The sequence below is a fragment of the Chironomus tepperi genome, unplaced genomic scaffold, assembly GCF_022539635.2.
Source record: "Chironomus tepperi strain 1889 unplaced genomic scaffold, CSIRO-AGI_Ctep_v1 contig_386, whole genome shotgun sequence".
NCBI classification, from domain to species: Eukaryota; Metazoa; Arthropoda; class Insecta; order Diptera; family Chironomidae; genus Chironomus; species Chironomus tepperi.
The window spans coordinates 295,368-316,655 of NW_027226508.1; the positions used below are offsets into that span (position 1 = coordinate 295,368).

Genomic DNA, 21,288 nt, shown 5'->3' on the forward strand with positions numbered 1-21,288 from the left:
AATGAATCTGTTGATAGAGACTAGTCATTGCACTTGGTATGTGGCAAGTCAAGGCTGAAATATTGGAGCCAACTTCATTGTGCGATATGCTGGTGTTCAATCACCATGTCATTGTACATACCAAAAACGCGGTTTCAAAACCGCGTATGCTTAAAATATGGAAAAACGCGTTTAAACTTGCAAAAAAGTTAACTTTTGACATCTTAGTAAACATTGAAAAAAAAACTTTAAAATCATTCAATTTTCCTAAACTTTTTTTCAACATTAAATTTGTAATTTTCTTCGCAAAAATCACAAAAACTAAACAAAAACTCTAAAAATGGTTGACAAACTATCTGCTGAACAAATTCAATCATTCAAAGTAAGAAATTTGCAAATTGTTTAATTTCAAAATTCTAAACTTACAATTTTCTCTTTCTTTTCAGGAAGGATTTGCAATGTTTGATAAAGACAGCGATGGAAGCATTTCAACATCTGAATTAGGTGATGTCATGAGAACATTAGGACAAAATCCGACTGAAGCTGAGCTTCAATACATGATCAATGAGGTTGATTCGGATGGAAGTGGATCAATTGATTACGATGAATTCCTGAAGATGATGGCTAACATAGTAAAGTCTCCAGTAGATGAGGAACAAGAAATTTGGGATGCATTTCGTGTATTCGATAAGGACAACGATGGTTTTGTGTCAATTGAGGAATTGAAGTACGTATTGACAAATTTAGGAGAAAAACTGACAGATCAAGAAATGAATGAGATTTTGAAGGATGCTGATGCAGATGGTGAGTATTAAATTATCAACCTTTGATATTCTTTAACTTGTGACTTGTTTCAAAGGCGATGGGAAATTAAACTTTGAAGAATTCATTGCAATGTTGCGCGCTACAAAGTAATATTCAACACCATTGGGATCAAATTTTATTTACTTCTTCTGCTCTTCAATAACTTTGTGCTCATTTTCAAACAACAATATTGCCTTGTTCAAATTCATCTTCAATGTTTTCTTGACTTTCATTGAAAATATTTACAAAAGAAAATTCTTCGAACGTAAAATTTATTAAAAATTTATAAGGAACAACAAAGAAAATTGATGTTTTCTTTATCTTTATAGATGTAAAGTTTGTAGGATATTGAGAGCTAAATGTAGAGCAATCAATAAAAAGCGCATTTGATTCTCATGATTTTTATTGCACTTTGATTTGATTTAGTTCGGTCTACCTTCATTTTTTTTTTCGAAAAACGTCGAAATTAATGTCGAAAACTTCGAAATTGAAATCTAGAATTCTCATGAAATTTTGAATTGATGATTTAATTTATCAAGAACATACTTAAGGACAGTTACTTTAGTTTACACACTAGACCAAGAACGACATCGGTAGGGTTGAAACTGGTCCTTTCCACCTTTTCAATTTACAAATTAAATACACTTAATCAAATACATAAAACTCCTCTTCAAAGTCCAAAGGGTTCATATATATTCAGCATACTTCCATAATGCTTCAAAGTGGAGGAATCATTTCCAAAAAATAAATAAAAATAAGGAATAAAGAAATATATTCCTTTAAAAATGACTTGAGGGCGTGAAACTTACTTGAGGCTATTTCTTATGAATTTTGTTTGCAAGCCATGAGTCAAAGGATAATGAAAAAGTTTGGAAATACAAATAAATTATAAATTAAAATGATACTTTGAGATTTATCATACATTTAATGGACAGGTTCCATAGGTTATAATGGAAAGGGGCTAGAGTTGTAAAACAGTTTCTGTTTTACAGGATGTATAAACATATTTACACTAATATCCATGCAAGTTTCAGGTCGACTTCGAGCTCTGATAAGAACTGTAACGAAGTCCAAACCCTCCTAAAAGTGTTTGGGAACAATCGGAAATTATTAAACGTTTACGACGAACTAAATATTTTGGATCATGATTTTGTTGGATTGAAGAGAAGGAGAAGGGGTTTAAACGTATCTTATGTAATAAGGAAATCGCCTCTCTGATAAATATTATCCAGTGATTTAGCATGAATGTTGCCAAAACTTCTTGAGCCGTGGCAGGTAACCCTTTTTGTATCACGGCACACCCTGGTTGCAATTCACAACCTAAATAGCAGACTACGTGTGGCTCATGGTATCTTTGGCGGCACATTCGTGTGCCAAGGTCACATGGGTAATTCACCATTGCTCTAGAGACTGAATATCATTATTACGCTGTTAAATTTACAGTAATCAAGAACCAGAATTGTAGAAATAATTTCAAAGATTGCTAAGATTCATAAATTTAATTAACATCCTATGAAGTAATTAAAAAATTACAAATCTACTTAGTTGTTGATTTATACAGATTAACTAGAAAGCAGGAAGCAATAAGAAACAACGAGAAATCATTAAAATTCATAATTATAATCAGAATATCATCAAGGAGAGTGATTAATTAATTAATTTTTGTAGATTAAATTCCTTTAATTGTCAGTTTGTAACTTTTAATTTTAATCAAATCCTCATTCCTCAATTAAGCATCAACAAATTCCTTAATTCTATAAAAAAAATTTTCAGGGATGGGAAAGCATCTAAAATTTCATCTCATCCCGACATCCCGCCCGTGCAGAAGAATAACAAAAAATTGTTTAAAGCCTCAAAAAAGGAAGGAACAAAAAAAGTTGAAAAATAGCTGAGGATAAGATTTTTTTTCTTTCTTTTGTTGCTATTTCCTTCGTCTCTTTCATCTTCATGAATATTTAATTACACACAAAAAAATAAAAAAAAAAGTTTTCTGTTTCCACATAGCGGTACTGTACAGTAACAGAAGAGGATTTATCATCAAAATTAATATTGACAAAGGAAGAAGATTTTCATTAAGTCGAAGTGAAGTGAAAAAAGAAAAGTTGAAAAATGTGAAACTTTGAGTAATTATTTTTGAGTCTCGAATGAACAAAAAGTAATATTAAACTAAAAGACTTTGCTGCCTACAATTAATTTGTAATGGGAATGTTCGGAAATTGCGTAATTTCTGATCAATGCATAATTAAACAAGGAGGGTAGAGGGTTTACAGTTCTGTTCAATGCTTTTCTGTGAGAGAAGGAGGCAGAGTTGACATGTAGGGAGAAAGAATAAGCGAAAGTCCACAGAATCACGGTTTCTACAGGTTTGCATCATTGTCGTCTGGAAATGGTCGATACCTGCGGAAGAGGCCATTTTCACAAGAGGCCAAGCTGCGGAACGGACCATCGGTGGAAGGCGGCAACCTGCGGAACGTGTCATCGACGGAAGGTAGCAACCTGTGGAAGGGAGTAACCTTCGGAAGAGCCGATCGACAAAAGGTGACTACCTGTGGAACAGGTCAGTGACAGAAGGCGTTAACTTGCGGAAGGTGGCAAACAAAAAATCGACTTGGAAGCTACAATACCCGGCTTATTGCCAACTCTGGAAGAAAGAAAGTGTCTAAAATCATGTAAACATTACGTAACTTATATACATTCCCTAATTGTTCAGCCTCAATTTTTTTTATTATTTTCTTGATTTTGTTTCAATACAAAAATTTTTTAGTGGAAACATCTATTTCCAAAATTACCCACTAATGAAATTAATTATGAATCACAAATAAACATTCATTGGAAATTCAATTTTTTTTTTTCTTTGAGGGTGGAACCGAAATTGTGTACAATCCAGATCTAATTTCGTCGCAGCATAACCAGAAGGCAAACGAAATTCGATTTCTGGTGTAGCTGGATGAGAATTAAGTTGAATGAACTGTCAAAAATTTGTCTTTTGGTGTGAAGTGTGGAGTTGGATTGGTGGGGTATTGTAATATGCACTAAAATTTAGTGACGGGCAATCTGTGTGTTTGTTTGTAAGGCATAAAAGAGATTGACCATTGCTCTAAAAGGAATCCACCTCCGAATGACTTTCAAATTGGCTTTCATTTTGCGATAGCAAATGTATCTGTGAAGAAGAGCTGCCAAAAGCCGGGTCATGCTGCTTACCAACTAACCTAACGCAGTGGTTCTGCTGCAGGTTACCGTCTTCCGCTGATGATCTCTTCCATAGGTTGTCTCTTTCCGAGATGCTTCTGAGCTTGAAAAGCATTGACAGCACCTTTTTATTTATTTGGTATCAGAGCAAAAATTGAGGAGGTATTTTAAATCCAAGCAAAATGAAGAATTCTATCGAAATAAATGGAAAGTGGAATTGGTGTCTCAAACTGAGTATGTCCTTGGATCATTAAAGCTGATCTTTGATGAAGTATAATAAATTGTAAGAGGCCCTTTCAGGCAAAGAGCATGTTCTTAAGAGCAGAATAAGCTGAGAATACGCTCGCGAGAATTCTTAACTAGAAGAACCAGCTTTTGAACCAACTTGCTCTTGCATGTTAGGGAGATAACTATTCACTTTGGCTTGTTGCTGCTTTCTTACCTTCAATTTCTAAATGCGCTTTGACCAATATCTAATCCATATTTCCAATTCCTCTCATAATTTCATGAATTTTCATTTCTTTTGTTATTTTTTTTTATATTATTTTGTATTATTGAATTCGTTTTATAGATGAGCATGAGGAATTTGCCATATTTATTGAGATACAAAAAAATATGAAAAATAAACAACAAGGAATTTTAAAGTAAATATAAAAAAAAATCGTATAGAATGTATACAGTTGAATGCAATGAATATTTCACCAGCATTTTTTCATTATAAATATTTGTTTATTCCTTCCTATTGTACAACATCAGTAGCATTTGGCATAGGGACGAAAAAAAGTAGTGATTAGGGTGTCGAAATAGAAGGAAAAAAATTGCATTAATTCCGTTCCCTTTTGTTGAATTTGAAACAAAAGAAACAGAAGTATATACACATATATGCATGAAGCATTTTTTGTGTGCTGTTTGCTCATGTTATTAAAATCAATTAAAATTAATTAGCAACGCCCGGACGAGAAAGTCTTTTGTAGTGGGAAACAAAATGCGAATGAGAATTTTTTTGCGGAAAGGCTTGAGCTGAATAAAGAAATTTTTTTTAATCTTGATAAATGCGAGAATGATAAAATCTAATTTTAATAATACAGCAAACTTTCAAGCTGAAGACCAAAAGATTAAAGATAATTAAAGAACAAAAGAAAAATCGTGAATGAAGCAATGCTTGTGGGTTGAATTTACATACCCTGATGTTGTATAGTCTTTAAATTGTTTTGAGAATTAAGATTTTGTAAGGTTGTGAAGCATTGGTTGAACCCTTGTTATGTAGAGAATATTCTTTGTACATGGATGAGAAAAGGAATCACCCGAATAGAGCTAGTCGACTAATGGAATCATAATCATGCATCATGCTGGATTGACACTGAATTAGCTTCATCAGAATTAGGCAACAAAGCTCGAAGTTCCATTTTTACATGAATGATCGACCATACAAAATCAAGTCGACTTCGAGCTATGTCCGGCACTTAGTCAAATTTATGCCGGCTTGCAGTTAGATTTTTATCGATTGATAGATTTGTGCTATACTGGTCAACGTCTATTTCTAGATAAAGTCCTAAGATCTCAGTAATAAAATGATTGTCGATTTTCTGCTTATGGAAAACTTAGACTTTCAAAATTTTAGTTTGAATGCTTCAAAATCTGTCTTTAATCTTTGTAAGTGTAGATCGATGTATACAGATGTAAAATTGCCATAATGAGACGCGCAGGCCTGCATAGATGCAACAATTGCAGACCTGAAATAGGCTCCGATTCTTACCAAACCTAGGTAAACATTGATAAGGAGTTGATAATTAATCCTTACCCAAACAGTGCTATTTGGACTTCATTGGCTTCATTAAGGCATTCAATAGAGATTTTAAGTACAACTGATCATCGAACACATTCATTTTTCTCGAAGCGAATTCAATAAAGGATTCTATTATTTTCGAGATTAATTTCGAATTTTTTCGAAATTCAATTCAATTCTTCGAAAATAGAGAATATGCTCTTTGTCTATTAGTATTAATCCATTGAAAGTGAAAGTTCCTCTCCCTGACAACATCCAAACTTGGTATTCATTTGAATAATTATAACAAAAAATTCCTAGAAATTCTCAAATTGAGAATTCGTGTTAATTTAATAAATTGCCTGAACTCTATAAAAACAGTCTGAAATTATAAGAAAGTCTAATTACAATTTCTCTGAATTTCTCAATAAATTTTTCAACTTAAATAATTACAAAAATAATTCCCACAATGCTCAAAGGTATTTTCAGTTCGACAACGCAGATCTAATGATTAAAGAATATGAAAAGATTACTTTTTACTTTTGATAATCTCTTAAAGATAGTTGTGGGTAACCTGTGAGCCGCAGCACTCTAATAAAAAACATTACATTATCTGTCCCTTTAGAATAAGAAATCTTTAGAATTGTTAAACCAAATTGAGAATAAAATATATAAAATATAGAGTATTTCTAGACTTTTAGCTATTGAGATCCGGAGCTGCGCTAGGGTGATTTAGGCTAATGATTGTTTGACTGAGTGAGGGTACGCCAGATCTCTGCACTTAGTAGACTTACAGTTTATAGTAGGATCAGAACCACTTCTTTGATGAAAATATTATCAGCTTATTGTCTTTAGCCTACAAAGGGAGGCTGTGAGCTACGTTTATATGATTCAAAAAAGTACCGGTGAAATGGTTTCTCCTGCCGAGTCTCGAACCCATGACCACATGGTCGGTATCACAATAGTTTGGAACCGAAGTAAGAAACCATTCCGCCATCAAGCCTCCTCGACTCACAGTAATACACTGATATGTCGTCAAACATGTTTGTAAATGCCATGAACAGTTTATCGTGTGCAGAGACTTATCACTAAAGTGTGATGATGATGAATTAGTTCCTATTGATCCACTGTGAATCGTAGGACGTTAATAAAGCGGTTTAATAGGCTTTTGTTTCTGGCTAAAACGGTTATTTCTGCTAATTCTGCTACTTTCTTGTGCTATTGCTCTAACCAAGGTGTGCCGCGAAAATTTAAAGGTTGTCCACCACTCCATTAAGAGCAAGCAAACGGATGAAAAGAGATTAAAATCAAAATGTGATTTTATAAGACTTTTATATCATCTATCTATCCATCCATTCATCCACTACCCTTCATCATTTTTATAAAACTTTGTGTCGAACAGAAAACTTTTCTCATTAAAATTTTTTCATGAATAGACTTAAGAAAATCTCCATTTCAGTCACTCAACTTACCTTTCTTTCCTTTACCTTCACCTTGCACGTCAAAGGAAGTGAAAAATTATTTGTAACCGGAAATCCAAAAAGGAAAGAAAAGCAAATGTACATTTTTCTTTATAGTTATTGTCATTTGACATTCAATATATGTTATTGGCAGTTCCAAACTAGTCGTATTTGACATATACACACAAATATGTCAATAAGCTGAAATCAGCATGCCAATCACAATCTATTTATTTTTTGGTTACGGTCGTCATTTATTATTACTTGAGACTTTTTCATTTTTTGGGGATATGTAGCTATGAAATGAGAAGAGATTAACATTAATTTATTTGTGGTAAATTAAATGAAGAAGAAATGATTAGGATTCGATAAGCAGAAATATTAATGACTTGGAAATAATGTAATCTGTCTATATTTAAATTGTTATTATATAAGATATTCTGTTCATCGTCGTCATAACGCGAGCTTGGGGCTGAATTTAAGACAATAATTGACAGATAAGATTTAAAGGCAATTAAAGAGTTTAAGGGGTGCATAAAATATTACTTAAAATTATGATTTATAAAAAAATTTGTTGAAAGTTCTATTGTTATCGTGGGACATGAACGCATTTATGCCTAGAGATCCTTATTTGAATGCGGAATTTGGGAAGCTGATATCTGACTCTGAAGTTGATCAAATGTCAAGTGGTCAGATTGACCAAAAGTATACCAAATGTAAATCTTCTCGTGGTATTCTCTGATACACAATCAGTATATTATTAACAAATAACTAACGGCTTTTTGAAATTCGAATTTCTAACGGATTTGAAAAATTCAAATTTATCGTTACAAAATTTTCATTGCAATTATCTTAGCAGTGCCCCCAGCTCATAATGCTTGACCCTTCAAGCATTGTATTATTGCAAAATTGAAGAAAATATCATTTTCGTTTTGAAAATTAACGGTTAAAATAAATTCAAATCTTTAGTAAAGGCAATTTTTGAAGGGCTTTAAAAATACATTTAAAAATTTATAGAAAAATCATAAATTAAAGCATTTAGAGATAGTCTTAAGCTATTGAATCAAGCAATAAGCCATTAACTCAATGATACGAAGCTAATGCTTCAAATCCAAACTCTTTAGGATGTCTGGTTGTTGAGATTTCGAGTCTTATCCTGCCAATTGACCATGCGACACTCTATCCACTATGCTACTGCAGTTTTTTCGCTGCCTCCAGTCAGCCGAGCATTTTCTTCAAAAAATGCGCTAAAAAATTAATATATTAGTATTAGTGAATCCCTCTCTAAAATTTTAAAGGAACATTATCCCCTCAATAGATAATTCACCTGATAAGCTCACATTAAATTCCGCATCTTAACTTCTCAACCATGACAAAAATTCATTTAATTAATATGCATTATAAAGTTAAATTGCAATTAAACTAACTCGAACAGCACATTAGGGAGCACAAAAAATTGTTATAGCTGATTGCTAATTGGTAATTATCATCAACAAAAGGAACAATAGATGACTATGAGTACAGACAATATTCGTAATTTTTGATTATTTATAAATTTCACATTAGTCGTTTAATGCGGACAGTTTTGGTCGTATCATGACTTGATCACATTTATCATTCGGCGACTATAACTATTAGCTATTGTAACATGCTATTTCACTAAATATTCGTTTTAATTGTCACCATGTGTAAGATTAATTGAAATTAGTGCTTAAATTTGGATATTTCAATATTTTTGGAAATGCTGATCAATAATTAAGACAATTTATTATTGGCACCAAATCAGTTAATTGATCCATAATCTGTCATCAAGCTGGCGTGACTTTGCCGAATTCAAATCGAATCCTGTACCATACCTGAAAATCGCTTTCAGTCCTTACTTACTTACTTAGCTGGCCGTTCAGATCATCTTGATCCTTGGACTCCCTCAAATGTCGCCTATAACTGGTTCTATCGCCAGCTTTCGCCTGCCAATTGCCAATACCAAATGCAATGTTGTCTCTATCGACAGCTTCCTTCCAGGAGTTCTTTCATCCTGATAAGAGTTATTCTGACATTGTGCCGGATTTGATTGGAATCTGACAGAGCTAAGCCGACTAAACGTTGGATTTTGGATGAACCAATTTGTGCTATTCGAGGATATCTTACTAGAATTTATATTGCTTGCCAATCTTATTTAATCTTCATACATTCAGACATAATTCAACCTAATCCTTATAATTATACATTGTCAGCGATAATGAAAAGAGATATTTGCGTTGGATGATAATCTCAAAGAAGAAATTTTTATAAAAATAAGGAGCGAATTTTAAATAATTACAAATTGGCAAAATATGTAGCACGAGGGCGGCCAAATAATTCTTGGAAGAAACAGTGTGGGACTTGGTATTGGCAATTGGCAATGAACAGCCAGCGGTAGAGCTATTTTTGGACATTCACCGAGAGAGAACAAGGTCTTTAGATCACACCTGATCTATACAGTCAACAAAGTAAGTAAGCAAGAAATTGGTAAGAACTCGAAGTTGTTCATATTTTATGTGGAGTCGAGTGAATTTGAGTTCCATACAAAATTTGAATCCAGTTTGATTTCAGCTCATAATTCCTTAGATTCTGGGGTCAAAACGGGTTCATCAAGTTTAATACTCTATCTCATCTAATCCAAAACTCAAGGTTCAGATACTCCAAAGTATTATTCTTTACTTACTGTACTTTCCATATAAGCACAGTAAGTATTGTAAGTACCAGTACTACTTCATATAAGTGCAGGAAGTATTAAATGGAAAGAAAAAGTATAATTCCAGATAAGGGATCCCGAGTGGGACTCGAACCCACGTTCTATGATTTCCGATCACATGCTCCTACCACTGAGCTATCGAGGGTTATTCAACTATATGGCAAAGTGTCGTATATATGTTCCAGATACTCAGTAACCCTCTTACTAGTGCATTACCAATGATATACCGTTGTAATACCATTTCTGGAATCCACTTCTAACAGGAAGTAAAGTTAGTGTTGTACTATATTTTTGGAGTACTATACATGATACTATATTTTTTTCTGGCACTGGTCTAAACTTACGGTCAATCATTGATCACTTTTACATAACAACAAGAAGATGTTACAAAATCTTTTTTATTAAATCTACAACATCCAATTAGTTGGTAGCAGATATAATAGCAACACATGGTATAAAATATAATAGTCTTACTATGCTGATAATAAAATAGGACAAATACCGGGTGAACACATACTCAATGGCCAAAAAAAAAATTAATTTTCTTTACATATATCCTCGGTTGTTTTTAATCTTATGCGATTCTCCACATGCTGTTCATGGTTCATTCAATACAAATTTCGGCACATTCTTATAGCTTTATGTTGTGTACACCATATACTCGATATTTATGTTTGGTATATGAAATTTGAATTTAATGGTATCGTAGAAGAAAAATCAATTTCAAGCATATCTCATATGGTCTTTAAGTTCCTTTTGTTCATGATATTAAAGAGAGAATAATGAAGCGTGCGTGCTGGTTTGAAATTTTGGTTTGAAAATGAAAAAAGCAAATAAAATGACGATCAAGACAAGCATTAACGCCTTCCAACTTCCTTATTATATTACTATAGGCCCTGCAAACGGTTGCTGCTAATGCTTTTAAGTCTGATGACTCAGCTATCAATGAATTTTTATTCATTCCTATTTCCATTTTCCTTTTGTATTCGCATAATAGTATTGGCGTCATGAAATTATGAGCCAGAAAATTAATACCAAGTCCACCTTCTTTCGTTGCCTGGCTTTCTCGATGAAGATGATTTATCGCTCTCCTTCTGGCTGGTCAAGCTATAAAGCCTGTTATACATAAAAAAGCGCTTATTCATAACTTTTTTTTCTTCTACACGCGCATTTAATTTTTTTATTTGTTTCTTTTTGCCTCTAACTTCTTGTTCTGTGTATATATACATGCTCGAGTATTAGGAGAATGAAAGGGGTATCTTGATATCTTTCATACATACATGTACAGACGTTATTAATTTATTTATTTTTTTGAATCAAATTAATTTCAGCACGAATGAATGACTGAACCAAGTGTTTGTAATGTGTGGGCAGCATTAAAGAAATTGTTTCCTATGAAAATTTATTTTGTCATTAATTAGTCTAATTAGTATGACTTGATGATTTTTATGCTCGTAGGTCATTTGCTTTTGTTTTGTTTTCTTAACATTCACACTCGGCAAAAATTCTAATTAATTAATTTGCCCTTTGAGTTTGCAGAATAATTTATTTTATCTCGAATAATTTGCTTTTTTTCTTTCGCTAAGGAGTCATTCACATATGATGTCTAATGAATAGTGATGAAGGATTCTAACAATATAAGATGTTCATACCCGAATAACACAAAACTGTTAATTGATGAAAATCCTGGAACAAGGCCAGAATGACTTTAATTTGGTATGGGATTCAAATTTAACCAGGCACCATGACAGAGTCACGGTAGCTGAGTACTGGAAGTTGCATCGATTAACCGTGCTTTTCAATTTATACGACGCGATAATCCGAGAATTATGGCGATACAATCGATATCTTATGTGATCAGATATCATATGTTTGCAATTTACTTGTCACAGTCCTAGCAAACAGAAAAAGCAGCAATGGTTTGATTGGTAACGAATTTGGGAAGTGGACTTAAAGAATCCGAGTTCGATTCCAGACACAGTCTAGTTTAATTCAGTTAGTTGTTCTAGTAAAACCAATTTGTTTAATTTGTTGAACAATCTGTGGCTAGATATGTTGCATTGATATTCCCTGGATCATGCAGCATTTTGAGTTAAAGAAAGCAAAACGTCCATTGGGACTAAACCGTCTACCTCAAGGTACACTCAAGGCAGGACTTTGAAAGTCCAAATTCCAAAAGTTTCGAAAAAAGCCTCTTCTGGAATCAGGCCTAATCTTTTTGGAAGACCTCAGCGGAAGGACGCCCAATTTGGATCTCCGTCAATTCTCTATCGAGGAACTTTTCCATAGTTTTCTCAAAATCAGAGTTCGTCCAAAAACTCCAGTCATTTATTTCCTATTGTCTGCAGACTTGCAGTTTTTGCTAGATTCTTACTCAAAACCTAAGTCAGAAACTCTATATAATTCCATGATAATTCTTAATTTTGCGCACAGTGAAAAGAACAAAATTCACTATCACATTAAATGGCTGGACATCACTTAACAACAACCTACATTGTGGTAACGAACAAATGAATGACACAAGCAAGATATGAATTTTGATGAATGTGAGAATAATGAATGATATTCATGCATCCACATACATATATGTTTCAGCCACATACTTCAATTAAGTGCGAATATCTTTGAGTGTTCTTTAAACCTCTTCTGATTATGAATGAAGATATGTTGCTCTCTTTTGGGGTGTGTGGAATGTCTTGTTAAGGAAAATTAAAGAAAATTGTTGGTGTCTATCAGCAACAAGCTATGAAATTGTTAGTCATTGTAGTGAGCTGATGTGAAATGATGATTAAATGGTTATATTGCCGAGTGACACATATGAAGAAGACTCTGCTTATACTTTATTGATATCGGGACTGGAACCGGAGTAATCTCGGGGTATCGGTCATGGTCCTAGTCAAAACATTCCAAGGATCCCGTCTCGGTTCCGATGCTTTCCCAAAATTCTTAACATATCTTTCGGAACATCAATCTTCTAAGAAATGGATTTTGTTAAAACATCGGGACCGGGAATTCTCGGAATTTAGGGAAAGCAAAGGTTCCTTACGGAGCAGTTAAGACCTTGATAAATATGGACATTCATATGGACGTCAAACGAAGGCGGCTCCCATTTGGTGTCAGTAACAGAGGTTTAGCGGAGTCTTAAAGGCTCCATGACAGAGCCTTCTTAATTTATGCTGCCCGGAGTAGAATATATAATATAATGTTTGTATAAATTAGTGCTTAATTGCTCAAACCATGCTTACTCTCCTATTTCATTATATCATACCGCCTACACCGCTTTAAATACATACTTTAATGTCTTCGACTAAAAGTTCAATGCCTCCTTTGTTATAAAACATAAAATATTAATTTCCAATTTACTTAAAATCCTCAATTTAATTCTTATTGAAATCTCATTTTAATGAAAATTGAGAAGCTTTCAATTTCCGCAAATACTATTATTTTTGAATCTAAAGAAAGGAGGTTCACACTTAAATCTCCATTAATTCCTCATTTCTCATTTCAATGCTAATTAAAATCACAATTAGTTTAACATTGAAGCTTTTCATTTTTCGTGAGAAAAAAAGAGATGAACAACAAAGGCAATGACTGAATAGAGCATAGAAAAAGAGGAGAGAAGAAATCCTTTCATGCTGTTTTCATTCTATTGTGTCTCTTAATCTCTATTATATTTTAGATTGCTTAAGTATTTGATACCGAACTTGATACAATGAATGATGGAAAGCGGTGGCAAATAGGAGAAGAAAAACAAAAAAAAAAAGGAATCGAGAGAAAAATTGCGGAAGAATGAAAAACGAAAATAAATGGAAATGAGAGGCGAAACTCAGCGTGACATAAATTAGGATCTTGTTGTTTGCCTCATGCTTTTCATGTTCAATTTTTATTTTTCAACAGCATAAATGAAGATATTTCAATTTAAGGAGATTATATAGTCTCACATTCATAAACATAGAGATTACAATTTTTAAGGTATAGTAAGGTTGCTTACGGCTGTGTCTATTCAATAGGAAGTGCATAATTTATGTTGATAAAAATGCAAATAGACGTTGGGGATTTATTATTTTATATCGTTTCCTTTTAGAACACTTTCATTACCTTGGAGGTTTTTTAGTAACTGATACTTTCTGTTGCTGGAGTAAAGAATAGACACGAATAGCATAAGTTGGTTAATCGATCGTAAATCGCATCAGATTGGCGTCACTCTTTTTGATTGATTAACCGATTTGTATCCGTAGGGGAAAAGACGCCCTCCACAAGGGAAAAGACAACCTGATGGACCAAAAGCTACATGCCCGAGAACAGTGATGAAAGAATGCTCAACGTGCGAATACACAATTTGGACATACTAGGTGACAGAGCAGTAATTAAAAATTGGCAGAAGTTATATAAAGACAGATCCAGCTTTCGATGAACTCTAAATGTAATAATGGGCCCTCGTGCGCCTTCGCCAGGAAGTAAGAAGTAAGAAAGGTGACAGAGCCAGCAACAGAGTCAGATGCAAAGTATTTTGTTGCAACCTTAGTTCCACATAGGATCATGGTTACAGTAAGTAAGTAAGTACGAAAGTAACTGATTTGTGTTATTCTATTCTGAAGAGGAGTCAACCCTGGGATGTATTCAGGGGAGGGAGGTGGAGTTAGAGGATCAACTCAAATGCTTGGGGTCAATCCCTCTTTTTTGGAAGAAAATTCTCAATTTAATAGGGATTATCGTGAAAAATTCAAACAATCACCCCCTGCCTCGACAAAAAGCTCTGGAAACGATGATAATACGCCCCTGGGTCAACCATCCCAACCTTTTTTGGAAAAAATTAGTAAAGACGTTGTAACACTTCCTAGATGTCAATAGCAACAAGATTAATTAAAAAGTTATTGAAAATTTTTGTATAATCGTCCCATTAAAATTTGAAATCCTCTAAATCACCACAAAGCATATGTTTCTATCATTTAGTTCCATTTTTCTTTAATAAAAATTATAGAAAAGACAAACAAAATATAAAAAAGAATTCATTGTGCAAGTCGTTCATAATATATCGTGTTGAACGTGATCAATTTGTATCATCAATATAGAACACCATTGAACATGCAATTGAGCATACAACTGAGAGGGTTTTTCAATAAAAATAATGAAATCAATAGCATTCTTATGAGTGCATCTACGTTTTTCATCCAACGGCAACAAGAACAAGTAATAATAATAATTGAGAATCGCACGTTATTGGAACGTGAATGAAGAAAAAATAAGGCAAATAGAATATCAAAAGGAATTTTTCTTTATTTTGCATAGCATAAAAGCATCTGACATAATAAAATTAAAATCATTGAATTTAAATTTATATTGCTTTATTATTAACAAGCAACAGACGTGCTGATGCTACATTAAATGAACTTTATAAATTAAATATTATCCTTATGACAACCAAATTTAAAGTTTTCATGTTAATTACATTATTTAGAACAGTGATGGGCAACCTGTGTGTCGCGACACACCTTGTTGTTAAGGCTTGATCAACACTGCACAGCATACGATTCATGACATTTTCAAACTTATTTGACGGCACACAAACATTGCGAGGCACACAGTTTGCTCTCCACTGATTTAAGGGAATGTTCAGAAATTACGTAACTCCACAAATAGTTTTTTAGTCACCCACTTCCCCATCGTAACGACAAACTCGCAAGGCACATGGAATGGAACTGGAAACGAAAATACAACCATAGACCAGCGTCCAGGTCAGAGTGAATCTGGCCCAAATTCAGAGTGAATCTGGCCTCTGGAGAGCGTGACTCTGTTTCCATAAAAGATAAGATGAAATCTGTCTTCAGAGCAGAATCAAGTCGACGTGTTTGAAGGATTTGAATTAAAATTTGTACATTGTAACAAAGTTGTGAACCCTCCAATTCCATCTTAGCGTTACTTAAGTTCCGTTAACGTTCTCTAAGGGGTTGGTCACTTATTACGTAACGCTTTTAGGGACGGGGAGGGACATGGATTCGGGGATATGGATATGGACTCTAAAAAGCAAAGAGGCCACTTTTAGATTTCTTAGTGGTCTTTCTGCATCATCAAATCATGTTCTTTGTCTGTTTGGAGTGGGTTAGATTATGTTGATGGTAAAGTGCACGAGGAAGGCCCAAGAACTCATAAGAGAAGTTGTCTGAAGAGCATTTGGTATCGGTATCTGATCAGACAGAATACAGACAATAACACCAGCTTTAGGAGACATTCAAAAAGGTCATAGATTACAATTGATCTATACCACCAGCGAAGTAAGTAAGTAAGAAGGGAAGGGTGGTTCAAAAGGTCAATTTTCCACGTTACGTAATAAATAAACGCCCCCTTCCTAATTGAAATATGAGTGACTTTAAAATCATCATAGATTATTAATATGCCAAATTGGATTTGATTCATTAAAAAAAAAACTTCAGTAACATTTTAATGATCTAATTACTATAAGTCAATCTAAAAATTTAGCTTATGCTTCTTTGAATGAAAATTATGGCTTCTAATTATATTCATAATTTAATTAGTAATCTTATTAAACAAAAATGTTTACATCTATAGCTTAGCAACAGAATTTCTATCTAAGAAAATTACATCATTTTAATTATTAGTAGGTAGATGACATTACATCCATGCTTAGGCTTTCTAAACATTTGCAGCATAATCAATGGAACCTCTAAGTAGCGAAATATAGCGACACATTAAATTTACGCTAAATGTGTAGGAACACTGCTCTGAGCATTTTCCAAAAAAAATCTCATTAAATTCCCAAATTTCATTCATTCCCTGTTAATCACATCCTCCCACATGTATACAACCATAAAAAAGTTGCTCCAAATATATCGAAACTATAAACATCTCCCATTCACTAAATGAGTATTATGCAGGGCATTATGCTAAATTTATTTATTGCATTGTAAATATACATTGTTGTACTATTTGTTGGAAAATTCAATTTTGCACTGCTTGTAAAAGCATATTGTTCAGTATTGTAATAAAATTACGACAATTTTATGCAAAATTTGAAATAATGCAAATGTTGACTCTTTTTTTTTTGTCAAATTGAAAGTACTCGCTTGTCTATTTCATTAGAGAAGTTCTTTAATTTGATTGTTCAAGGGATGACTGTTGTGCGTGGTTGGGGAAATCGAATGGTAAAAGTTGGATAGGTTAAGTTTTGGTGCAACTGGTAGTTAAGGTTTATGAGTTGATGTACTATTAACTGAATATTAGCCTGAGCGACATAAATGTAGAATGCCGCGTACTTAATTACTTATTTCGTTAGTCATACAGATCAACTGCGATCCCTGGACTCTCTTACTTGACGTCTCAAAAAGGCTTTATCGCTGGGTGTCTTCTGCTAATTGCTAATACCAAGAAGGGTCCATAAGAGGTTAATATGAGTGCCAAATTTGAGCAGCTTCCATTTGATGCTAATGAAACACATTTGTTCATTAAAGACTTTGATGCGCTAGACCATTGCACTCTGTAGATCTATAGTTTGTAGTGGTATCAGCATCACTCCTTTAATTGCTTTACTGCCTGACGCATTATCAAAGCATTGTGAGTTCTTTGATGCTAGACAATTTTTAGTTGATGTTAAACAATCTTAATAATTTAGAACTTAACATAAAGTAGGCTCGGATTTTGTATGAAAAATGGGAAATTTGAATCAAGTCGGGTCGACTTTGAGAATCTGGTATAGAACCTATTGTACATGTCCATAAAATGTAAGAGTTCACCTTTGGTAATAAATTAAACTTACTTAAATAGTTAATACTGACAGTTACTTACAACGCACATAAATGATCAAGTTGAGCGAGAAATGTCTATTCATCAATTTTGAGTAATTCCTTGCAGGTTTCCTGGTTTTAAATTTTAATGAAATTTTGGAAAAGTTTAAAAAAATTCAAATCATGTAAACCAAAAAATTCAACTCCCCCTGGAAAATAATATGATTCGCAGATGTTCTATTCAGTCATCATACCTCATACATTTTCTATTTAAGCTCATTTCAACTTTTCCACTTTTCAGTTATTTTTTTTTTCTCCTCTCTCGCATTTTCCGTGACTGTATTATGAGTCTCATTCATGTGTTCTATTTTGTTTAACTCTACACCACATACTATGGCAAGCATAGAATAGCAATTCATACAAGTTGAATTGCAAATTGACTCGAAAAATTTTCACTCTACTCATGTGGAAATTCCTCTTTCTCACATTCATTTTCATTCTACTTCTTCCTACTCGTCTGCTGATAACTACAAACGTGATGTGAATTTACTCTGTAAAAACAACAAATTTTTTCAGCACATTTTAGAGACATTATTATTATTTTTTTGCTGCTGCTGTTGGTTTCAAAGCTCACACTGACATTCCAACTGTTTCCTTATCATTTCCACAATTGTTTGTTATGAAACATGAACATATAAAAAAACTTTAAACTTCCTTTTTATATTGCTTTCTTTACATACTAAAAGCAGTTCAAAGAGGTTGATTGTATGTAAAACAAAATGGAAAAATTATTTTATTTAATTTGCATGATTCAAAGGAATTTTTCCTCCGTTACTGCTCGAATATTTTTTTTGTATTCAAATATTGTGCTGCTTTTGATTGTTCTACTTATTTTGGTTGCGTGAAGTTAAAAAGAAATTCTTGGAATTTTTAAAAAAAGAATCTTTGAAAAAATGAAGAACTTAATTGAATTTATTAAAACATTTAGTTAAACAACCTGTTAGGTTCGGAACAGGCAAAGAGCATGTTTTCATACATAATACAGAAGGACTACTCCGGCACCTAAAAGCAGTATGTTTGCCTGTTAGGGTAAGTGACACAAGTGAGAAAAGCTTCGTCATGATTCTGTCAAAGTTTGGTTATGGAAAATTTTGGAATAAATGTATTAATGACAAATGCATGTTGCTTCCTTGTGTATTCCATAAGGAATATTTGTCATTTGCGTCTTTCGAGAATTTAAGCTGGGTTTTTTGACACTTTCTTACTGCTAGTTTGAGTGGACACCTTGAAATAATGTTTAAACCAACGCTTATTTGATGACATATTTCACGAGACTTTCTGGAGAATATGCCATTGGTCCTAATTTTGTCCTGAATCGATATCGATTGTGACCGAGATGGAGGATTGAGACCTAGACAGAGGATTGAGACCGAGACGGAGGATTGAGGCCGAGATGGAGGATTGAGACCAAGACAGAGCATTGACACCTAGATCAAGCATTGACACCGAGATGGAGGATTGAGACCTAGACAGAGGATTGAGACCTAGACAGAGGATTGAGACCGAGACGGAGGATTGAGGCCGAGATGGAGGATTGAGGCCGAGATGGAGGATTGAGGCCGAGATGGAGGATTGAGACCAAGACAGAGCATTGACACCGAGATGGAGGATTGAGACCTAGACAGAGGATTGAGACCTAGACAGAGGATTGAGACCGAGACGGAGGATTGAGGCCGAGATGGAGGATTGAGACCAAGACAGAGCATTGACACCTAGATCAAGCATTGACACCGAGACGGAAGATTGAGATCGAGACTGAGGATTGAGACGGACATATTACAAAACCAGAGACCACCAATAAAAAGCTGATTAAGGTCAATTAAAAGCTAAATTAATAAGTAAACGATTCTTTTCTGCTGCCATCTGCTATTGAAACTTATAAATAGTTTGATATGAATCCTAAATTAGTCCGATACTAGAAACTGAAGTAGCTTATAGGTCAATGATCTTAATCGTTTCCCCAGTAGACACCTAAAAATATGTACATGATAATTTTATGTTCTTGTGGGTAGACTGAATTGATTAATTAACAACATTTAGTAATAAAATGTTGAAGATAAAATAGGAATTCCGACCAATCTAAAAATATATATCTGAGGAGGTGATGATGATGTAGCAACAATCTACACTATTTGCGACGACATCCGTTAAACAGACAGGCTGGAAAAATTTCAATTATTTTTTGTGAAGATGTGGAAAGATTAATGATCTTGTCGTCGCCTTTTCAAGGTATTTTTCGTCCTCCGACATCATTTTCATCTCTTCTTCGTCCTTTGTTACTTCCCTAAAATTACTTTAATAAGAAATTAAATAATTGCAACTGCGAACATAACTGACAGTGTTAATTGAATGTAAGAATCCATTAAATGTACAAAAGATAAATTAAAGCAAGTTTCCACAGGCAGTGCTTGCAGTAATTTACCATAATCGTAGCCATTGCTGTTTATGTCGACAAAAGTTTCAAAAAATGTTCTATAATGGATATCCAAAAAAATATCATTTGTCAAAATGTTCTTGCCTTTTTATTGCGTAGAAGTATTTCCTCACTTGCTGCTGCTACTGCTTATTTAATGCTTCTTAGTTCCTTAATTATTCACTAATTTGCTCTTCTTATTGTCTCATCTTTTATTCTATTCAGCAGTTTTCTCATCCATTCATTCATTCAGATAACATCAACAATTTCATGCAAAACAATAGGAACTGGAACTAGTAAATAAACACAATCTGAAAGACATCTTACATAATATAATCCCAATCAATAGTATTTATCTTTCTCTATGCTATTCGATTTCATTAATTTTGTTAACCCGAGCGACAATGACTGTCGATTTAGAATGTATATTCATATCGATATAGAGCAGTGTTGTTCAAAATGTGTGGCAAACTGTGGTACACTGGTTCAACTGATTTTTTAAGGAGGCGTCATGAATTGTATGGCCGGAAAATTGAAAATGGCTCTAGGTCGATGACGTAACTCTGATCTAGAAATCGGATTCATTGAATCTGTTCTGGAGTCAAGGCCAGTGCTTTTGGACTTAGCCGATGGTTTCGTTTTTTACCAACAAGGTTTGTATGGCACAAAAAGTCGAATACATAGGATGAACCTTGTAACCCTTGTTCTTTTTTTCGTTCCACAGTTCAAGTTCCAGTGGCCCGTTTCTTAATCTAACATTGTCAAGAGCTCCAATTTTGTCTTGATGAAAATTCTTTAAGTATGAGGTATCTAATCATTTTTGAATTCATTAAATTTGGTAGTAATAGCCTATAAGATTCGTAATACCGAACAACATAAGACTTATCACACCGCGTTTAATCCTAGTACCTTTAAGACTACTCCATCGAAACAATTAAGTGACGTGCTCTCAATTGGATGAAAATACATTATAGCTAGTTAATGGCAAGTTAGTGTCCAGTTAATGTCTAGTCTGAACGTATTTTTGTCCATTCATGGATTGTGGTACCGAGGTAGCTATATTATAATTGGTCACGAGCCAGCTATCAAACTAAATTACCAAACCACCAAATGCAACTGGACACTAAGACGCTCTAACATGGAGA

General features: G+C 33.7%; 1 protein-coding gene across 1 annotated transcript; it reads left to right on the forward strand.

Annotated features, from left to right (window-relative positions):
* Positions 1-319: 319 nt before the first annotated feature.
* On the forward strand, positions 320-894 carry LOC139096378 (calmodulin-like). The gene is made up of 3 exons (XM_070648081.1): positions 320-361; positions 426-783; positions 839-894. Exons 1-3 carry the CDS (start codon positions 320-322, stop codon positions 892-894), a joined length of 456 nt encoding a protein of 151 aa, XP_070504182.1.
* Positions 895-21,288: the final 20,394 nt, after the last annotated feature.

What these genes read in the sequence shown, in the direction of transcription:
- LOC139096378 (XM_070648081.1), top strand. Translation starts at nt 320, where the DNA reads ATGGTTGACAAACTATCTGCTGAACAAATTCAATCATTCAAA. An exon ending in AACAAATTCAATCATTCAAA is followed by an intron (nt 362 to 425) that starts GTAAGAAATTTG and finishes CTTTCTTTTCAG; the next exon opens with GAAGGATTTGCAATGTTTGA. An exon ending in GAAGGATGCTGATGCAGATG is followed by an intron (nt 784 to 838) that starts GTGAGTATTAAA and finishes CTTGTTTCAAAG; the next exon opens with GCGATGGGAAATTAAACTTT.